Consider the following 22,316-nt stretch of genomic DNA (forward strand, 5'->3'; position numbering starts at 1 on the left):
ATTCAGTGGACCTGAGAATTTGTATTACAAACAAGTTCCAGGTGACGCTGATGCCACTGGTCCAAGGACCATACTTAGAACTACTGGAAAAGGCATTGCATACATATGGCAAAACAAAATTCAAAACCTTGAAAACATGAATGCAGAAAAGTAAATCTTTCTCTCATTCCAGGACCCTAATTCCACTCCTCAGAGGCAATGACCAATGCCAATTTCTCATATATTCTTTCCAAAATATTTTTGCATATACTTACCTATGTGTATATATACTATATATAATATACATCAGCAGTGCAAGCACTCACCAAACATAGCATGTTATCAAACTTTTTGTTCTTTACCAATATAAGGGAAAAATGGTATCTCACTACTTTGATTTTTTTTCTCTTATTACAAGAGTAGGTAAGAATCTTTTCATATGTTTAAAAATCACTTCTGATGAAGTCCAATTTGTCTCTTTTTGTTGTTGTTGTTGCTTGTGTTTTTGGTATTAAATCTAAAAATCCATTGTCAAATCCAAGATCAAAAACATTTACCCCTATGTTTTCTTCTAAGAGTTTTATAGTTTTAGCTCTTCCATTTAGGTTTTCAATCCATTTAGTTAATTTTTGTATGGTGCAAAGTAAAGGACCAAATTCATTCTTTTGCATGTGGATATCCAGCTGTCCCAGCACCATTTGACCAAAAGACTATTTTTCCCCATTTAATGACCTTGGCATCCTGTCAAAAATCAATTGACCATAAATTTGAGAGTTTATATCTGGACTGTCAATTCTATTCCACGATATATCCTTATGTCCGTTATCACACTCTTGATGTGTGCAACTTTGGTTGCTTTGTAATAAGTTTTGAAATTGGGAAGTGTGAATCTTCCAACTATGTTCTTCTTTTTTGAGATTGTTTTGGCTACTCTGGGTTCCTTGGGTTTCCATATGAGTTTTAGAATCAGCTTCTCAACTCCTGCAAAGAAGCCAGCTGGGATTCTGATAGGCATTGCATTGAACCTGTAGATCAACTTGAGGAGTGTTCCATCTTAAAAACATTGTCTTCAACCTATAAACACGGAATATCTTTCTATTTATTTAGATCTTCTTTAATTTCTCTGCACAATGTTTTATAGTTTTTAGTGTACAAGTTCTGCCCATCTTTTGCTAAATTATGTCTAAGTACTTTATTTTTTGATGTTTTGTTTTCTTAATTTTATTTTAGGATAGGCCATTGCAAATGTGCAGAATACAATTAATTTTTGTACAGTTGACCCTTGAACAACACAGGTTTGAACTAAGCGGGTTCACTTATATGCAGATTTTTTTCAATAGTAAATACTACAGTACTACACTATCTGGGGTTGGTTGAATCCAGATGCAGAACCTAAGATACAGAGGAACCCTGTATACAAAGGGCCAACTATAAGTTATACGTGGATTTTCAACTGTGCGGAGGGTCAGCACCCCAACCCTTACGTTGTTCAAGGGTCAACTGTATATTAATTTTGTATTCTACAACTTTGCTGAACTAGCTTATTCTAATATTTTTTAGTGAATTCCTTATGATTTTTTATATACAAGATCATGTCATCTGCCAGTAGAGATAATTTTACTGCTTCCTTTCCAATGTGGATGCTTTTACATCATTTTCTTGCCTAACTGCCATGCCTGGAACTTCCAGTACAATGTTGAGTAGAAGAGGCAAGAGTAGACATTGTTGTCTTGTTCCTGATCTTTGCAAGAAAGATCAGTCTTTCATCATTAACCATCATGTTAGCTGTGGAGTTTTCACAGATGCTTTTATCAGGTTGAGGAATTTGCTTTTCAAAAAGTCATTCTAGGGTAAATTGGGAAGATAATTCTGCCCCCATTTTACAGAGGAAAAAAATGAGTTTTAAAAAGGTTCAGTACTTAGGAATTTCACTCCTAAGTTAAGAGAAATGAAAACATATGTGCACACAAAAGCTTGTACATGGATGTTCACAGCAGCATTCCTCCTGACCAAAAAGTAGAAACAACCCAAATGTCCATCAACTGATAAATGAATAAATAAAAACTGGTATATCAATATAATGGAATATTATTCAGCCATAAAAATAAATAAAATACTGATACCTGTTAAAACATGGACAAACCTTGAAAACGTTATGCTAAGTGAAAGAACCCAGTCACAAAAGGCACATATTATATGATTCCATTTATATGAAATGTCCAGAATAGGCAAATCCATACAGACAGTATGTTAGTGGTTGCCAGGGCTGGGAGGAAAAGGGAATTAGGTGAGACTGCTAATGGATTTGGGGCTTCTTTTGGGGGTGATGAAAATGTTCTCAAATTAGATAGTGGTGATGGTTACACATGTCTTTGAATACACTAAAATCGACAAATTTTATACTTTAAAAGGGTAAATATTAAGGTCCATGAATTATCGCATTGCTGTTATTTTTAAGGTTGTGTGATTTGCCCAAGATCACATAGCAGGTAAGCAGTGGAGGTGAGGTTCATCCTGAGATCTTCCACTTCTATGTCCAAAAGTCTTTCCATCACATCACAATACTACTCTCAATGCCAAAACCACTTTGTTCTCTAATGGGTCTACTGAGCTTATCTGAGACTGAATCGACACTGAAAGAGTTGGGCACACCAGAGAATGAAACATCAGAAAGCCACAGTCCCAGATGAGGCTCCATGTCTCATAAACAGAAAGTCATGGGCTACAAAACTCCCTGAAGTTTGCCCCAAGTCCACAAATCTTTCAGTTAAAAGTGAGAAATAACTAAGTTCTATATAACAAAGAATTATAGTCACTTTAATTCAACAAAATATTTCATTAAATTCATTCTACTTAGAATATCTTAACTCAGCCAAGTTATTGACAATATAATAAAGAATTTATATAACCTCAGCTAAAATGCTAGGGTTCTTTTGTTACCCATCCACATCCAGATTTTTCAAGCAGGAGGGACAGTTCTCATTTGTGAGAGCTTGAAGTAGCAGTTAGGAGCCTCTCCAAAGTGAGCCACTGAGCAAAGGGCTCAGCAATTTTACACCATTGCTAGTAGAGATAACACACAAAGTTTTAGAATTAGAAGGAAACATAACACCATCTGGAGCAAGGGTTCTTAACCTGAGGTCCAAGGATTCCCAGTGAGTCCATGAAAGAACTTCAGTTATTTGAACCCGCTGGAATTGTATACAAATATGTTTGTGGAGGTGTGTTTTATCCCCAGAGAGATAAGGCCCTATATTTAAAATATTCTTGAATTCTAAGAAACCAACTTTGTAAATTGTGACTATGATAGAATAAAAGTCTTGCTTTGCTTATTAAAGTAACACATACCAGAGCAATTGCAAAGAACGCCTTTCATTAGCAACAGCTGCAAGGTTTATTCCAAATTGGTGTAAGCCAAGTCTTCTGCTGGGAACCTGATGCAATGATTTGTTCTTGATACCATGGTAGGTTTCCATTATCTTTGAAATGCCCATTACGGAAAGCACTAAAAATACATTTCTATATCAAGATAAAATAATATGAAAAGGGGTTATGTATTTCTCTCTCATTCAGAGTAACCAAATGTAAGCAGCTATTACTGGCTTCACTGTAGAAAGCAATTTGGCTTTGTTTTAAGAGATTATTTTGCCTCCTTACCTAACCATATCCAATAGATTCCAAAAGATGAATAAAACACACACCACGTATTTCTCTTGGACTTCCTCTTGACTGGTGATCACCACAAAGAGGATGATTATTCTCTCAGTGAGCTAACAAAGAAATAGCAAAGTCAAGAATTAGGATCATCTGTTAAGCAGGTAGGTAATTTTCTAATTTTAAAAACCAGAGTTCCTCTTAAAAGTATGCTTTAACTATAAATATATATACTACACAGTTAACATGATCTCTGAGGGAGCAGGGTTACAGATGAATTTCATTTCCTCCTATTTGTTTTTCTGCATTCTCCAAATTATATGTAATGAACAAAAAGATAACATATTTCATCTGAATCAGGGCATGTCCCTTCTTGTGATACATGCACACATGGTTTTTACTCACTTTGACAAGCTTTTATTGAGTGTCCACTATGTATCAGATGCTAAGACTACATATATAATGAAAGCATGGTCCTTGTTACACAGGGTAGCAATGGTAGGTGAATGTGGGGCAGTAACTATAACACAGTGTGAATAATGCTGTCATTTAAAGGGCTATATATGGGAGCACAGGGGAGGGAGATACCTGTCTGAGAAAAAGATGCAGAGAGATTTATGGAGGCAACATTTCAGTTGGATCTTGAGGAATGGACAGGGGTTTGTCAGGTAGACTGGATAGGAGAATAGGCATCCTAGGCCAAGGGAGCAGCCTGAGCAAAGAGGCAGAGGTGTGAAAACACACGGTGTGCTGGGGAGTAAGGAGAACCCCTGGGGGCTAGAGAGGATGTGCACAGAAGGGAATCCTAGGAGATAAAATTGAAAATGTGTTGGGGGCTGGGATGTGAAGAGTTTTGAATGACAAGCTGAGAAATTTCCATTTCATCCAACAGGGAAGCCCCCGTAGTTTTGGAGGTTTTGGGGGGGTTTGCTTTGTTTTTTGGTTTTTTTGGTGGGGGTGGGTGGAAGGTGGGAGAAAGCGGAAGCGAAATAATATAATCCTAACCCACATAAGCTAGTGGAAAATGAAAAGCATTCAACAAATTCATATTTTTCCAAGTCAGTAAGCATCTATAAATCATTAAGAATGCACACACTTATGGCTCAGCTCCAGTTACTGACCTCAAAATACACACTCCTCTTTCCAATCTAAATATAATGTGCCTTCTTATGCCACATTAATATACTTTGTACACTCTGCATTTTTTGTTTGTTTTTAATAGAACATTTTACTTTCCTCACAATGGTCGAAGGAAAATATACCTGAGATTGAGGGAGCATATTAGTGATAAAGGAAAGACTAGGGCTGCTTTGTATTTTTCAATAGCTGTCATTATTTTTAAAGCGGATCAAGGACTAAAGACTGGGATAATCTATGACTTAGAATCATAGTGTTAGTCCTGGAAAACCACCTAGTGCAGAGAAATCCAGTATTTGCCAACACTGGGCCACATGATCAGAAATCCACATGTAGAAGCTGTATCAGCGTGTTTATAACCACATTGGTGAGTCAAGAGGGCCCTTGCTTGGCTAAGGAAATTAGATATGATTCAAACCTTAGTCAATCAATGGAAGCTACCTACATGGCTGTTTTTCTTCTGTCAGTCTTTCTTTACAATGCCCTAGTTTCTTGATTTAACCATATTTATATAAAGAATTAGACTTAACTGCAATGATAATTACTGAATGATCCAAGCTTGCCACTATGACACCCGGCAGCCTTCGGATACAAGATCTTAGCAGCAAACAAGTATTTAGGCACTGCCTAATCCTACATTTGATCAGTGCCTGCTAATTAGGAAAACTGTCTAATTTTTGACAAAAATCTCAGGAGATACACACATGAATGCATACACACATATTTCTAATTACATGGCTGACTAATGAAAGAGAGAACATAAGCTACCTTTTGATAAGATGGCTCTCTAAGGGCCCTTCTAGATACTTGTCCAACCCCACCTTTTCACAAATAAGGAAACTGGGAACCAGAGAAATTAAGTGATGTGCCCAAACTAGTGGCAGACCTGGAAACATATATATCCCAAGTCTCCTGGTTTCCAGAGTTGTAGGCAATCCCTGATGTCAGGCTGCCCCTCAACTGATGAGTAGGGAGGGAAAACTCTCCTAAAAGAGAGAGACTGGAGCTGCACAAAGAAACTCACTCTGTTTAAAATCATCACGTGAGGGACTGTGGCATGTTAGTGACGGTAACCTGATTGCAGAGAAATCAGCAATCAGCATACGCCCCAAAACACAACCACATACATACAGGAAGGTATGTGAAGGCCCTCCCCCCATACGATGTCAGTCTAATTAACAAATTATCTGATGGTTATTTAACTCTAACTTGACCATTCAATGGCAATACAATGGGAGAATTTAGGAGGCAATATTCTTAAATTGGTAAAAAGCCAATATTTATTAGTTACTTTGTGCCAGGTTCCAAACACACGTCATCTCATTTAATCTCCATAACGACCCTAAGAAGTGCTATTGTTATTATCTGCCTTTTACAAAGGACACTGCATTTTACAAAGTGAAAGTGACTTGCCTATAGATATGGAATCAAAGTCTAGACAATGTCATTCTAAATTCCTTGTTCTGAAACACTAAGACATTTTCGCCTTGGTTATTTTATGGGCTACACCCTCGCGTAATGTCTATGTTATAGTCTATTCTCAAAAAAAAAAAAGCCTCTCCTGAAAAGTTAAAGCTTAAAACAAGAACTTACTTGATTTTCTAAATCAACACCAAAATAATTTTGAAGAATAGACTTTTAAAATTTATTACTTTTCTTTACATATAATAGTTTGACCAGTTATTTGGAGCTTTACACTTGGGGAAACTTAGCACTTTGTCATTTTAAACAAATCCTATGAGACATGACCATTACTAATGAATGGTCTTGTAATGTTTAGTGCAACTCTAACAGGCAGAATAAAAGCACAGTAAAAACACTGTAACTTAGGCCAAATTAAACATAGTGGTAATGCGGTTAACTCAAAAATTTGGTAACTACAAAATAAAAATATTTTGCATTTTTATGTTCTATTTGGGAATCCTGAACTCCAGATTAAGCAATGACTAAAACTGTTACTTTATAAATGGCATCTAGCAAATTAGTTATAAACTACTGAAGGAGTAAAAAATCATACTTCAACTATAGAGAGAATTTCTACAATCTTAAAAATAAATTAGTTTTACCCTCAAAGACTATTATATTACTAAAAGGAAAACCCAAACTATTTTAAATCCTGTAAACTTTTGTTGAGAACTTCAGAAACATACTCTTAAATATTCAAATCACCACATTCTTCTGTAAGACAAAAGCATCTAAATACTATTTATATATTTTTACTTATTCATCAATCAATAGATATTTATTGAGTGCACTATTCTGAATCCCGGGGTGTATAACACCCTGAACAAGACCAAGTCCCAACCTTCATGGTATTTATGTCCTAGTTTGTGAGATAGACACTGTAAACAAATGTAGCATAATAGTTGAGTGTTCAGGAAAACTAGCCCAAATCCAAATTTTTGCTCCACCATTTACAATTTATGTGAACGTGGATAAGTTATTTAACTTTTGTGTTAAGTAATTATGCTGGAGATAAAAATAAGCATAATTTAATGTAGTGATTAGTATATTTACAGGAAAATACATTTTTCTATATAATCAAGACTATCAGTGAATAAAAAAGTTAATCTCAGCATCTTTAAAATTATACTGTAAATATTGCTTTATAACTATCACACCAAAGAACTCCACTGATCAAATGCAAAAAATACCAGAAAAATCGAAAATCTTACGTACAGAGTGAATTGTACGTAATAATTCATTATGTACAGAGTGAATAACTCATTCTCAGGAAGCATCAAAGTTTTGGGAATCTCATAGCACAACACTATCCGCAGTACAGTTTTATCTCTAACAATATAAACCTGTTCCCAGCTCAAAACTGGAGAGAAAATCTATACAACTTTATGGAAAAAAAATAATTAAATCTAGCAATGCAAAGAAGCACCTGTGTCATGGATTAAAAGAAATTAGGGTGAAACTCTGCTGTTTTCCTAAAATGGTTTATTTTAAGACACTCTCCTTGGGTATATCCTTCATATTTGTTCTTATGAATCTGTGACTGTGAAATCTTTGGAATGATTTTTGGCAAGCAGACCCCTGCTTGTCCTTATCAGAAATAGGATGTGATATCGGTAAAAATAAAAATTGTTCTGGCAATTTGGGCTCACAAATGGAAGTTCTGTAGGCATGATAATTTGGGGGTAATAACTCCCAGTGTTTTGATTTATAGATTTAAAAAATTGTGTAAAATGAAGACATGTGCAGTGATGTTTATTGGGATGCAAAGGTAAGGAGGCAGAATTTAGCCATTTTAATTCAGTTATGTATGAATTCTTTGCATTTCAAGCATTTCTCAAAAGGTAAAGGAGTAAAGTGGATAACTCTGAGGGTTTCCTAAAGGCACATCAGCCTAATGTCATAATACAAAGGTTAGTTTTGTGGATATTCTCCCCTCTCCTTGAGTTGAAACATACTAAAGCTATATCAATAAAAACCTTTCTCGGGCTTCTGCACAAGCGAAGCCAGAAGAAAGCCCTTCAAAATCAATATTTCAGGGTTGGTGGTATTTCCGCTCCATAAAAGCAAGTTGTTTTGATTAAATATACTAAAATAGTTTCCCAATTCAACTTTTTTTAAAAAATCAAGCTAATAAAATACGCAAGCTCATTTGGGAGCAAGGCGTTAGAGAGGAGAGATGCCGAGTTTTCACTTATCACTTTTAATTATAGTTATATTCTACTTTTGGACCTTTTTTACTTTCCCATTTTATAAATCAAAAAATACCAAAAGTTTACTTTATTTCCTGATATAATTTTAATTGGCATGTAATTGTTTCCAAAAATGGATGTATATAAACAACTATTTATGTTATCGTTTTGCCCTTCTCCTCTAAATTGTATCTTTAAAAAATACATAAACTATACATCTCTGTGTTAACTTATTATAGTCTTATTGTCAGTGGGTCCCCCCCCTTTCTTTTAGCAATTGTAATATTAGAAAATCAAGTGGCTTTTCCCTGTCAAAATAAAGATGTGTATAAAACATTTAAAAATGTACAGAAGAAAACACAGAAAACAAACATACCCTCCTAAACACACACCACCGTCATTTGATACATGTGATTCTAATTGCTCAACTAGCTAAGAGTTCCTACTGCTTTTGGGAATTACTTATCTTGATATTTTGGAAGACCAGTTCCCAAAAAAGAGAACTCCGTTGTGACTTAGCAATCTCACAAAGGTAATGTCAAAATAACATCACAAATGAGCGGACTTGTTTTTCAACCTACTTGAAAGCAGCTAGACACCATGCATTTTTCCAGATACTATATGCAATCAGCTATGATTAGCCACATTCTTAACTAGTTTCTTCACTTAAAAGTGGGGAAACAGGGAAACCAAGAATAATTACACAACTTTAGACTTTTGTTTGGTTATTTTGAAGTCAGGGGCCTCAGAGTCATCTCATAATGAGGGAATTCTTCTAATTATCTGCAGAATTCTAATAAAAGAAGGGGGCAGAAAATGAAACTTTGGACCTGATGCTGTGTTCTTGAAGCTTTTTACAATACTATGTCCATTCTGAAAACCATAGAAAAGATAGTAAATGAATAAAAGAAACAGAGGAGAGGTAAAATCTCAAAGAGATAAAAAGAGGAAGCCAAACACCACAACAAAAATTAACAATAATCAGCCCAGGATGAGAATGGTAATTGTCTTCACTACTATGATGATCCCTGATTGCTCCTGACAACACAAACTTAAAAATCATTTGAGCCCCATCAACAGTAGACTTTGCCACCTCACCTTTAAATAAAAAGTGTCAGTGTATACTTGTCATTATTTTTTAATTACCAAACCAGGATATATTCTGATTACAGTGATCATACTTCCATAAGCCACTACAGTTTCAACTAATAGTGATTAAAATCACACTTAAATATTCTGGAATTTCTAGGACTGCAAGAAATCAGATTTCTAAGTTGTATAATACTTTCTATTTTTGGATAAGCCTACATACTTTCAGAAAGCATAAAATATATGCATATTTCCTAGACATATTCAAGATGCTCTTCTTTCTTACAAATTTAACTGTCTTGTTTCTCACTTGCATTTCCTTCTTTGGAAATAACTAAAATAACACTACTGTTAACTTTGAAACTGCTGTTTTACCATAAAATTAATATTATCCAATTTAGCCTAAAAAAGTACAAAATCCAAAAAAGTATGCCAAAAGAAAACATGACTTAGATTCAGATAAATTTGATCATACTCCAAGCAAAATAATTCCGTATGACAGAATACAACTTTCATTTAACCTGGGTTGTTAATTCTGTTCTCTAAAATTAGCATTAGACGATGCTATATGCATCTTAGTTGTTAACAAATAATAAATACCAATAAATCTTTTCCTAAATAATATGTTTCTACTGGGACAGATGTGTACCCCTTTTTATTTTGTAAGGAAATACATTTAAGGCATTTCCATCTAGGTCTTGGCTAGCTGACTACTCTGTTACTAGTTTGTACTCTAAATATTGCCCCAATTTTTATTTTACATTTGATATGTCAACACTGAAAATGTCTTCATCCTAATGAATACTATTTCTCTACTTTTACTGAATAAGCAAAATTTAAAATCTCCCATGAACTTGCAATGCTGAGTTCTTGATAGGCTCCTCAAGTTTATACTCCAATTTTCATCTTTTAAACTTTCATGGTATTTTAAGCAAATTTTAATACAAGGATCTATGCCACTCCTTCAATCAACAAAATTTAAGGTGTATGTTTCTGTTATAAGCACTTTGCTAGGTGCTGGCAATACAATCAGATTCTGATATTTCAAATATTTTTACAATGCAAATTGGTCACATTTTGTTATCCATTTTTCCAATTTATTTTGCAAATAGTTAAAATTAAACTCATGTAAATACCTTTTCTGTAAATTTTAAACATATGCTCATATAGTCACTTAACCCTTATCTCTCCTTATGGAAAATACCACTTTTTTGTTTTTCTTGCCTTAATTCAGCAATGATTTCGTATACTAAATATCTACCAGTGACTTTCCCACCTTCCTTCAACCTGCCTTTAAAAGGAACAATGGTCATCTAGGGCTAGAGACAAATGATACCTAAAATAACAGCAATAGCAACCAGGTATTGTATTCTTTTTTTTTTTTTTAACATCTTTATTGGAGTATAATTGCTTTACAATGGTGTGTTAGTTTCTGCTTTATAACAAAGTGAATCAGTTATACATATACTTATGTCCCCATATCTCTTCCCTCGTGTCTCCCTCTCTCCCACCCTCCCTATCCCACCCCTCTAGGTGGTCACAAAGCACCAGCTGATCTCCCTGTGCTATGCGGCTGCTTCCCACTAGCTATCTATTTTACGTTTGGTAGTGTATATATGTCCATGCCACTCTCTCACTTTGTCCCAGCTTACCCTTCCCCCTCCCCGTATCCTCAAGTCCGTTCTCTAGTAGGTCTGCGTCTTTATTCCCGTCTTGCCCCTAGGTTCTTCATGACCTTTTTTTTTTTTTAGATTCCATATACATGTGTTAGCATACGGTATTTGTCTTTCTCTTTCTGACTTACTTCACTCTGTATGACAGACTCTAGGTCCATTCACCTCACTACAAATAACTCAATTTCGTTTCTTCTTATGGCTGAGTAATATTCCATTGTATATGTGTGCCACATCTTCTTTATCCATTCATCTGTTGATGGACACTTAGGTTGCTTCCATGTCCTGGCTATTGTAAAGAGAGCTGCAATAAACATTTTGGTACATGACTCTTTTTGAATTATGGTTTTCTCAGGGTATATGCCCAGAAGGGGGATTGCTGGGTCGTATGGTAGTTCTATTTTTAGTTTTTTAAGGAACATCTACACTGTTCTCCAAAGTGGCTGTATCAATTTACATTCCCACCAACAGTGCAAGAGGGTTCCCTTTTCTTCACACCCTCTCCAGCATTTATTGTTTCTAGATTTTTTGATGATGGCCATTCTGACCTGTGTGAGATGATATCTCATTGTAGTTTTGATTTGCATTTCTCTAATGATTAATGATGTTGAGCATTCTTTCATGTGTTTGTTGGCAATCTGTATATCTTCTTTGGAGAAATGTCTATTTAGGTCTTCTACCCATTTTTGGATTGCCTTGTTTGTTTTTTTGATATTGAGCTGCATGAGCTGCTTGTAAATTTTGGAGATTAATCCTTTGTCAGTTGCTTCATTTGTAAATATTTTCTCCCATTCTAAGGGCTGTCTTTTCATCTTGTTTATGGTTTCCTTTGCTGTGCAAAAGCTTTTAAGTTTCATTAGGCCCCATTTGTTTATTTCTATTTTTATTTCCATTTCTCTAGGAGGTGGGTCAAAAAGGATCTTGCTGTGATCTATGTCATAAGAGTGTTCTGCCTATGTTTTCCTCTAAGAGTTTGATAGTGTCTGGCCTTAAATTTAGGTCTTTAATCCATTTTGAGTTTATCTTTGGGTATGGTGATAGGGAGGGTTCTAATTTCATTCTTTTACATGTAGCTGTCCAGTTTTCCCAGCAGCACTTACTGAAGAGGCTGTTTTTTCTCCATTGTATATTCTTGCCTCCTTTATCAAAAATAAGGTGACCATATGTGCATGGGTTTATCTCTGGACTTCCTATCCTGTTCCATTGACCTATATTTCTGTTTTTGTGCCAGTACCATACTGTCTTGATTACTGTAGCTTTGTAGTATAGTCTGAAGTCAGGGAGCCTGTTTCCTCCAGCTCTATTTTTCTTTCTCACGATTGCTTTGGCTATTTGGGGTCTTTTGTGTATCCACACATATCGTGAAATTTTTTGTTCTAGTTCTGTGGAAAATGCCATTGGTAGTTTGATAGGGATTGCATTGAATCTGTAGATTGCTTTGGGTAGTATAGTCATTTTCACAATGTTGATTCTTCCAATCCAAGAACATGGTATATCTCTCTCCAACTGTTTGTATCATCCTTAATTTCTTTCATCAGTTTCTTATAGTTTTCTACATACAGGTCTTTTGTCACCTTAGGTAGGCTTATTCCTAGGTATTTTATTCTTTTTGTTGCAGTGGTAAATGGGAGTGTTCCCTTAATTTCTCTTTCAGATTTTTCATCATTAGTGTATAGGAATGCAAGAGATTTCTGTGCATTAATTTTGTATCCTGCTACTTTACCAAATTCATTGATTAGCTTTAGTAGTTTTCTGGTGGCATCTTTAGGATTCTCTATGTATAGTATCATGTCATCTGCAAACAGTAACTGTTTTACTTCTTCTTTTCCGATTTGGATTCCTTTTATTTCTTTTTCTTCTCTGTCTGCCATGGTTAGGACTTCCAAAACTATGTTGAATAATAGTGGTGAGAGTGGACATCCTTGTCTTGTTCCTGATCTTAGAGGAAATGGTTTCAGTTTTTCACCATTGGGTCATTGTATTCTTAACTAAGTCCTAGAAACTTATCCAACCCATTTTCTCAGTTATTCCAGAAGATACGTGTTATTTTTACATCACATGAGAAAATGAGATTCAGAACAATTACATGACTTGTTTAAATTCATACAGCTATTAAGAGGTAGAACTGGAATTTAAATCCAGGTCTGTAGAATCCCCAGGTCTATATGATTAGATACTACACTACATAAACATGAATGATCTCTCCTTTCCAATTGTATTCAGTAAAAGTGGCAGAATGAACAAGAAATGGCTGGGGAGTATTCTAATCTCTGGACATGGATGAAGGGGACTTTTTTTTGGAAAATCTATTATTTTCCAGGCAATGTGTGTGGTGTCCTTTTCCCTACACAGCCCAATGATTGTGGCTAATATGACCCCACAGTGGGAGGCAGAGGAGCCAGGCACCAAACCCAAGTCTGAATGGCTCCAATCCTATGCCTCTCTGTCCTATACTGCTCAGGGCTGTGGCATAGTGAGAGTGGGAAGTGGATGTGAAATCTCATCCCAGCAGAGGGTCACTGCAGTGTTGCACAGAGCGACAAGCATCATTTCCCTGAATGTTTTCCAACTGGCTATTCTGTGTGTGCAATGTTTTAGGATGAGGTAAGTTTTTTATGGAATTCCCCTTGTTAGTGATGTGGGTTGCACATTAGCAAAGGGTGGCTTTTTCACTGCCATAAAGTCAACAGAGGCTATAAATAGAACAAAGTATGCAACAAATTCTATAATACAAATAATGCAATTAAAACCTACCTGCAGAAGCCTAGGCAGAAGATGGTCTGATTCAATGCCAACATATATGTGCAGCAACTCCAAGAGGGAAACAGATTGGCAAAGTCGCATGACAAGTCCAATTGCATAAAAAGTGTCAACCACTGAATCTGTGTCCAGTGAATTAAAAAAACAGACATGGTAAGTAAAACATAGATCACAACCCAAACCTATAAAGCACTTTGAAATACAGTTGAGACTCCTTACTTCCTTTTTCATAGTACATGTGAGAAATTTCCTAAATAGATTACTAAATTACAAAGACTATGTAACCAAAGAAAGCACTTTATATCATTGTACATTTTAATTGCTCCTCTTCCAGAACGGATTTAAAACTTGAAAAAGAAGGCTCCACGGCCAAAGCTAAAGCATTTATTCCCCATTTATGAGATTCTAAAGCAATCCCAGCATAAAAGTAAACAGCTAGACTCTAGACTACACCAGTGAAAACAGGCTGGAGGTGAGTTTATTAAAGAAGCTGCGGTGCCCACACCTTGTCCATTGACAAGGAAATGACAGAGATGAGAAAATACGATTTCAGAGAAGCTTTATGGAAATGAGATTAATGATGCCATGATATCAAATAACATCTTACATGTATCTAGCATTTATGGCTCATACATATGTAGTTAGTGCTTTCTGGATTTCTGTGAGTTTTAAACACTGGAACTTGGGCCCATTGCAGAGGGCCCAAAAGAAATACTGCATTTGGAGAGAGCTGAAATGGAAGGCAAACGTTCCTCTAAATAGGATAAATGTGCTGGTTTAAATTTTAAAATGAAACCCCGCCATGTTAAGAATCTTCTAGGGAAGTCTTTGTTGTCTTCACTCCCTAGTGATCATTCACATGATAATACTTTATCAAACACAAAGGGTGTCTCTTCTCAGCAGCTATATGAGGTAGACATTATTATCATCCCCATTTCGTAGATGATTCCTGAGGCACAGACAGTCCATGCTCTTATCCATGGCCCTGCACTTGTTATAAGAGAATTATCAGTCACACAGCTCCTTGAAGGAAGAAAGTAGCAGACGTTACTAGCCCAGGTGCTTGAGTGCTGTTGAGCTACTTAATTTATACATTGACTCAGGAACTGTACTGAACCCCACATAGTTCTTTTCGGTCTGCCTTCCATATGAATGGGTTGTGTTTCTTTAATAATACGTAGCTTCTATAATTATAACGGCAGGATAACAATTAAGAAATAAGTACACTGCTGACTAAGGCATTTTTCCTACTGGAAAGGCCAGGCAGCATAAGAAAGAGTTCATGCCTTGTTACTCATGTTGTGAATGACCTATAATATGCCCTCAAAGCCACAGCTAACTTCCAAGGTCTAGAAGTGATGTTTTTTCCTAAAAATATAAGGGGAGTTTTCCTAAGCCCTGTGTTTTCCTCTGCTTGAGGACTCCCAACACTCATAGTTGAAATTCAAGCCTCAGGCTGTATCTTTGGAGGTTCTTAACAAAGGCAAGAATTTATCTGTAGATTTGCAGTAAGAAAAAGCAACATAAAATAGTTTATGGTGCCACAGAAGTAGATTAATTTTCTTATTATACAGAAGTCTGAATTGATGAGCACAGCATGACTTTTCCCAGATATATCCTAGATGTTTGTTTTTAGCTGAAACCAGCAGTTGCTCAAATTGTCAAGTCATGCAACAGTTGTAAACTGTGATGACACTTACCCATGTGGGGATGGAACGTGAAAAGAATGTTATTTTGACAGTCAGAATGTTAAATGACAGTGATTCATTTTTTGGAAAACTGAAATGCATTTAAAATCTTTACTTTTTAGGAAAGTGGAGGAAGCTTATGACTGAAACCATTAATGCTAACTCCCATATAGGTGATGAGTCATCTACAAAGTGTGTCATTTTCTTATGGACACATTGCCCTTTAAAGGGACCAAATAGAAGCCTCAGGAATATAAAGTTTGTCTTTCATTTGTTAGTATTTTCCAGTTATCTGAAACCTGGGGAATAAAAAACAAAAGAAGAATTGGTTAATTCCTGATTTCTCTGCAAAAAATGTTTTACTGGAACGTACAGATTTCCACAACACACACCAAATCTACTAAGGTTTGGTGCAGAACTAAAAAGGAAGAGTGAAATGGCACCACCCCAATGCCATGTCTATGTTTTCAGGGCAAATGCCTACTCAGGGGGAAGCCACATACCTTTCCCTCATCTTACCTCCCCCCCTCCTCCAAAAAGGTTTTGGTTTTTGCAGTAAGAACAAAGTATGCTTACTGAAAAATACGGTCACTACATTTTAGAGAAGTGAAGGCTATTAGGTGCAGTTCATAGAAGTTAAAAAATTATTATAACCAGGACTAGATGAAAACGAGGATTAAAAGTTAAAAATCCAAAACTGTTTTGGGCTTTTACCTTTTCCAAATGAAAAGAATCTGACTGTCATATTTGTGAATATCCATGAGTGGCCACAGAACTGGATTAAGTAGTAGATGAAAAGATAGGCATTCTTCCTATACCTACAATAAATACAGGAAAATACTTCATTTAAACATATTAAACACTTCCTTTATAATCACCCTTTCAGCATTATACACATCTTTTCACTAACTTACTGGCCAATCTGAGCAAGCAAGAGACAACTATTCCATATCAGAGTCTTTTATTTGGTTTCCCCTCTAAACCCCATCAGATTTTGAAAGTACACACTATCTGTTAAAGTGACCATCCTGAGTTTGTTTAAAGACAAATATGGTTCTATTTCAAAATCCACTTTCATCTTTGATAAACCTCTAACCTTGCTGCTCCCCAAGGGATAAAAGTGAGCATTGCAAAGTAGGCTTTGAATATTTTTGAAAAGAAAATATGGATGGAGAGGGGCTGATGTGGTCGATACGTGTCCCTGCTAAGTGCAGAACTTGAACTTGATAACTAGTTTATAGTTACAAGAGGGGAGTAGCAATGGTGGCATTCCCAGGTGGTGGATAATTCCGTCATTGGACACACCTGACTTCTGAATGCATTATGTGATTGGGGACAGTGTCTCACCACTGCCTATTATATTTTGCAAGAGCAGATAGCTTCCTTCACCAGACACACAGAGAAAGCAGTTTAGTCACTTGGGCCTGATATGGGAAGTCAAGCTGGCTTTTAAAATGGGTTGCTGGGGAGATGACTATGAGAAGATTGACAGATACACGTTTGAGGGAGCTAGAGAAAGCACCGTTTGAAGCGTTGCCTCTGGTTCGGAAAAGCGGTGGGAGTGGCCCTGCCCAGGGTAGACAAGATTTTTCTCCTAGTTGGAGATGTGAAACCTCTGGGAAATAAGGCAAATTAGTTAGGAAGCAGATACAGTGTAGCTTGATGATTTTACTTGGGCACCCCTACAGATGACTCAAGTACTACTAAATGAGTGGGAAAGAGGAATTCCTCCCTCAAACCTACAGCAGAATCACATGGCGCATGGGTTAAACATACACATCCCAGGCTCTACCCTCATACCACTGAATCAGTTTTTCTGGAACTGGGCCCTGAAATCTACACATGTGATCGGTGTTTCTGCAGCAGGTAGAGAAAGTCAAGGGAAGGGCTCCAGGTCGGCGGAGAGGGAAGAAAGAGAAAGACGGCAAGAGAGCGCACAAAAGGAAGGGTGGCCACGCAGCCCGTCCTTCCCATTTCCTCAGCTATAAAATGGGGGAAATAACAGTTCCTCCTAGGGTTGTCGGGACAACTGAATTAGCTAATACCTGTCCAGAGCCCCAGGGAGTGTGGGGCGTAAGTTTGCTCGGGCGCTGGCCGGTGCTCCCCCAGCTCCTCAGTATCGGCACCACACACCGCCCCGTTCCCCACCCTCAACCCCGGCGGCCCCTCCTCCCGCACCCCCTCCTCTCCCTCCTCTGCTGAGCGCCCTACCTGGGCTGCAGCCAGGCGGGCAGCTCCACGGGTCCCATGGGCCGCCGTCTCCAGGCCCTCCACGCCGACCAACACCCGCCGGGAGCGCGGGAGGGGCGGCCGGGCGGCCTGGCACGGAAGGGCGGGGCCTCTCCTCACGCGGCAATTTACCAAAAAAAAAAAAAAAAGTTCCTGAAGTTCCTGCGGCGGCGGGAGCCAGCGGCACCACCACTGGCACGCCGAGGCGCGGCAGGTGCCCGAGGCTGGGCCGGCCTGGCGGGGGCCCTAACACACCCCAGTCCCAAGTAAGGTGCACCAGGCTGCTTACCCGGCTTCCTAATCTTTGGGTTGAGACTCCGTTGCAGCCTTGTAGAAACGAACGGACCCTGAACCCTGACCCCGGAAGCGTGCAGTCAAGCCATCCCAAAGCCTCCTGGGATGCGTGAGCCCCAGGTGGCGCCTCTCATTACCCTCACCTGTGAGAGCGGTTAGGCTAGGACGATTGTGAGCACGCCTTCTCTAACACCTTTTCGGCCAAGAGGCCTGATTCCGTCAGTATCAGACATCCTTGCCCTCTCATTTCTCCTGGGTCCTCACTGATGCTTGCAAATCCTTTTTTTAACGTTGTGTTCATCTCCCTATCCTTTGCCCAACCCTCAGAAACCTGATCACTCAGGCCTATGGCATCACTCTCTCCTTCATGCTCTGGTGACCCACTTCCTACTTTGCTGATAAGATCCAGACCATCTTCCAGCTTCTCTGCCCTCTAAGGGAAATATCCCCAAATAAATTTAAAACAAAACAAACAAAAAGCCAAGAAAGCACTTGCAAGTAAGCAGGACCATATACCCGATTTGGGGAGTTGGAAGGTAGTATCCCCATTTTAGCTAAAGGGAGTTGAACCTTTAAAAAATATGTTAAGGTGCTTGCCACAGGTCACATGACTGATAAATGGCAGTATTAGAACCTCAAGGTTTTTGTTTTTGTTTTTCCATTAGGCTAGCTATAGTTTCCTTCCTCCTGGTCTATTCTGACCTGGTACCTCATCTCTCCATTCCTCTGCACCTTCCCTCACCCCCTGCCCTGGGTCGGAAGTTCATTCCTCTCCTGAATTCACCAGTCCCTTCTCAAAGTCATTCCATCAGTTATTACCCACAGCTGCTTCTTGCATCTCCATCCTGTCCTTTCCACTGGATTTCACCACAGTTTAGGAACATCTTCAAATCTCTCCCACCCTAGAATTAAACATTTTATTCTTTCTGCTTCTCTCTGGATGTAGTTTTCTCTCTCCTTTTTCTCATAACTCCCTGCCCGCTCTCATAATCAGATGCTTCTTTATTTCTTACCATCTTCCTGGTCCATAACACCTTACTGTTTAACTTTCCTTCCCAACACTCTCCAGAAACTGTTCTCTCAGGGAGGCTGCCTTGATTTCTTCCCTGAGTCCCCGTTCTGCACTCACTGTGTAGATGACCCCACACAGTTCTTGCTCTTGGGGAGCATTTGATGTAAAGAGGAAACTGATTTACAAGCAAACACTGGTGGCTAAGCAGTCATCAATGTCATCAGTGCCCAGGCCAAGCAGCGAGAGAGGAATAAAGTCCTGGATGGCCTGGAATGGGGCGAGAGGAGAAGGCAGAAAGTGACCCTTTATCATAAAACACAGACCCTGCATCTACATCCTCCCCCCTCCTCCCCTTCCACAAGTCTACTGCATTTACCAACTTCACCTCTCCTCCCTCTGCCTCTGTAACTCTGCATGGTAGAATTTTCTCACCTTCTGTCCTTTCTCTCTCTAGACGGATCCTCTTCTCCAGCTCTATTTCCTCTCAGGTCTGCCCTGGGCCATCTTTTCCCTTTGCCACCATGTTATTCCTCAGCACAGACATCTCCCCACACGGCTTTATCTCCACGCAGATAATGGCTGACTCTATTATCTTCAGCCTCTGTTGTTTTTTTTTAATGAACACTAGCTCTGGCCTTTCAACAGCTTCTGGATATTTCTGCATGAAAATCCCATTGTAACTTCCAATTGAATCTATTTATAATAAGCATACTGTCTTTCTTCCCATATCATTATCTAATTTCCTGCAGGGAGACCATGGTTTTCCTAGTCATTCGGGTTTAAAATTTAGGAGTCATCATTAAGTCTCCCCATCCAATCTAATTCTATTGATAGAATTATTCTGTTGAGATCACTAGCATTCCACTTCTGTTTCTTATACCCAGAACCCGGGTAAAGGAGACACAAAAAGAGCTCCTTTTTACTTGCCAAAGAGCAAACTAGAAACAAACAAAAAACCTTTCAAATCAAGAAGTTAGGGAATTCTACCTTGTTTTCCAAGGAATCAGTGCAGAGGGAGCTTATGAGAGAACATTTTGAGTAGGAAGTGCATTTCTCCCTTTTCCTTGGCAGGGCCTTAGGGCAGGTCCTCTTCAGGTCCTGCCAGCATTACCAAGGCAGACTTCACCAGCCTCCCTGCCTCCAGTTTCTCCTCCTTCTACCCAGACTACCATACATTAGTTGAAGCCTGCTGGAAGTATTTCTTAAAACACAGTCCTGATCCAACCATTTTTTTCTGGTCAAAATTCTTTGTGGTTCTCTGTTGCCTGCTACAGTCATATCTCATCTTGCCTCTAAGCCGATCATACGCTGACATCTCATACCACCCTATCCCCCACCAATTACAGCAACTCACCATTCCATGACCACACCAGGCATTTTCTGATCATCATGTGTACCTATGTGAAACTTTTCTCCTCGTTTGAATTTCTCTTCTACTTCTTCCCCTTCAGCCCAAAGTTCTACTCATTCTTTAAAGCCCTTCCCAGTGCTTCTTCTGGGAGATGCACTGGTCTAATGGATGTCTATGATGGCACTTACTTACCTTAAGATATTTTTACTGGGGTTCCTGCCTACTCAACTAAATTGTGAATTCCCAGAGGGCTCTACCTCTTAGTTACAGTAAGAATTTGACATACTTTAACTTCTATGAACAAAGCCTCTTTTGCCAAAACTACATGATTCTTGGGAGGATTGAATGGGAAAATGTATTAAAGTACCTAGTACAGTGCTTGGCATGATAGGTATCCAAAAATGTCAATTATCTACTTGTACAGGAGAAGTTAGAGGTCGGGATAGTTCAAGTAACTCAAAATTAACATGTTCTTGCCTTTTAGAAGGAACTTTAACACTATTTGAATATGTCAGTGTTGTTTTCCTTGGGAAAATGTTTAAATTTGTTTTCATCCCTATGAACACCATTTGGGAAACTAAAGCCTTGAAATATATTTCATGGCAGTAGCAGATTAGCTCAAGATTTTTTTAAACCATACATAAAATGTAATAAGCTACACTATTTCACAATGATCTTCAGAGAAATTAAATCCAGTGGTTGAATATCCTGAGTTTGGACATTTAACCATCCATCTATCCATCATCCTGTTCCTGCATTTTTTCCCTCCCATTCCTTGGCAATCTCATTTTTGAATGCCAATACTTCATGTGATATTCACTGAGAGCAGAGATTCTGGAAAAGTGCCCCATTGCCCCCTTCTTCTTCCATTACCTACAAAGGGCACTATGAGGAAACAGTTATACTCTGATAACTTTCAATTCTAGATTTCCTTTTTATTTCAACCACCTGGAATTTTCAGGGATCACAACCTCTCTTTCTTCCCACTCCCAATCCCATAGCACAGTTTGGAAATTTCACAAGCTGCTAGATCCATACATAACCCTAGAGATTATGTAGTTCAATCTTATTGTTTCCCAGGCACCAAAACTCTAGTTAAAGCTAGGCTGAGATCTCTTTCCACAGCATTGTGCAAAATTTCAACTGTATTTGCCCAGTTATCTTATCTTACTTGGGCATTAATCATAAATAGTCATGTATTGTAATCTTCGCCTGGACATGCTCTCAGCCTCTATTACCACTCTTTTCCAGCTGATCCAAAGCATTGCTTTTACTTCTCTGCTAGAACTTTAACTATTCATCCTTTAAATGTCTTCCCCCTTTGCGACTCCATTTAGAAGACCAAACCCTGGACTTCTTGGTCATCATTATTCCCCAATCTATCCTCTGTCTTATTCCAAGACAAATGTGTTTAAGTGTGTAATTGGTTCATTCAACCATGCAGGCGCCATTATAAAATCTCTTAGTTCACATGATTATATTGTTGATTATAAGCTACATGTGTTTTACAGTACTTTCTATGAGTTCTCTCACTTAATCCTCAGAGCAACCATATGAGGTGGGTGGGAACTGTCTTTTTTTTTTTTTTTAAAGGGAGGAGATATGGGGATATATGTATACATTTAATGCAAATTAAAACCACAATGAGATATCATTACACACCTATGAGAATGGCCAAAATTAAAGAGACCCACCATATCAAGGCTGAGAGGGAACTCAATCCATCCCTTTGCAGCCTTCCTACAACCAGCCCAAATCTCCTAAGGCAAAAGGATGCCTCTAGCAGGCTAGGAGGAA

General features: G+C 38.2%; 1 protein-coding gene across 5 annotated transcripts in view; it reads right to left on the bottom strand.

Annotated features, from left to right (window-relative positions):
• The window catches only part of HACD4 (3-hydroxyacyl-CoA dehydratase 4), a 68,505-nt gene extending 50,370 nt beyond the window's left edge, over positions 1–18,135 (bottom strand). The window contains exons 1-5 of one of the 5 annotated variants that reach the window (XM_068553662.1): positions 17,845–18,135; positions 16,348–16,451; positions 13,940–14,067; positions 3,637–3,749; positions 3,328–3,498 (exon numbers count right to left, since the gene is read on the bottom strand). In XM_068553662.1, the coding sequence (XP_068409763.1) occupies positions 3,328–3,498; positions 3,637–3,749; positions 13,940–14,067; positions 16,348–16,451; positions 17,845–17,882 (554 nt within the window). In that variant the 5' untranslated portion in view covers positions 17,883–18,135. The remainder of the gene's footprint in view (positions 1–3,327; positions 3,499–3,636; positions 3,750–13,939; positions 14,068–16,347; positions 16,452–17,844) is intronic. The other 4 variants (XM_068553660.1, XM_068553659.1, XM_068553663.1 and 1 more) reach the window with 4 other exon arrangements.
• Between the last annotated feature and the right edge of the window lie 4,181 nt (positions 18,136–22,316).

Source organism: Eschrichtius robustus, chromosome 10 (genome assembly GCF_028021215.1).
Source record: "Eschrichtius robustus isolate mEscRob2 chromosome 10, mEscRob2.pri, whole genome shotgun sequence".
NCBI lineage: Eukaryota > Metazoa > Chordata > Mammalia > Artiodactyla > Eschrichtiidae > Eschrichtius > Eschrichtius robustus.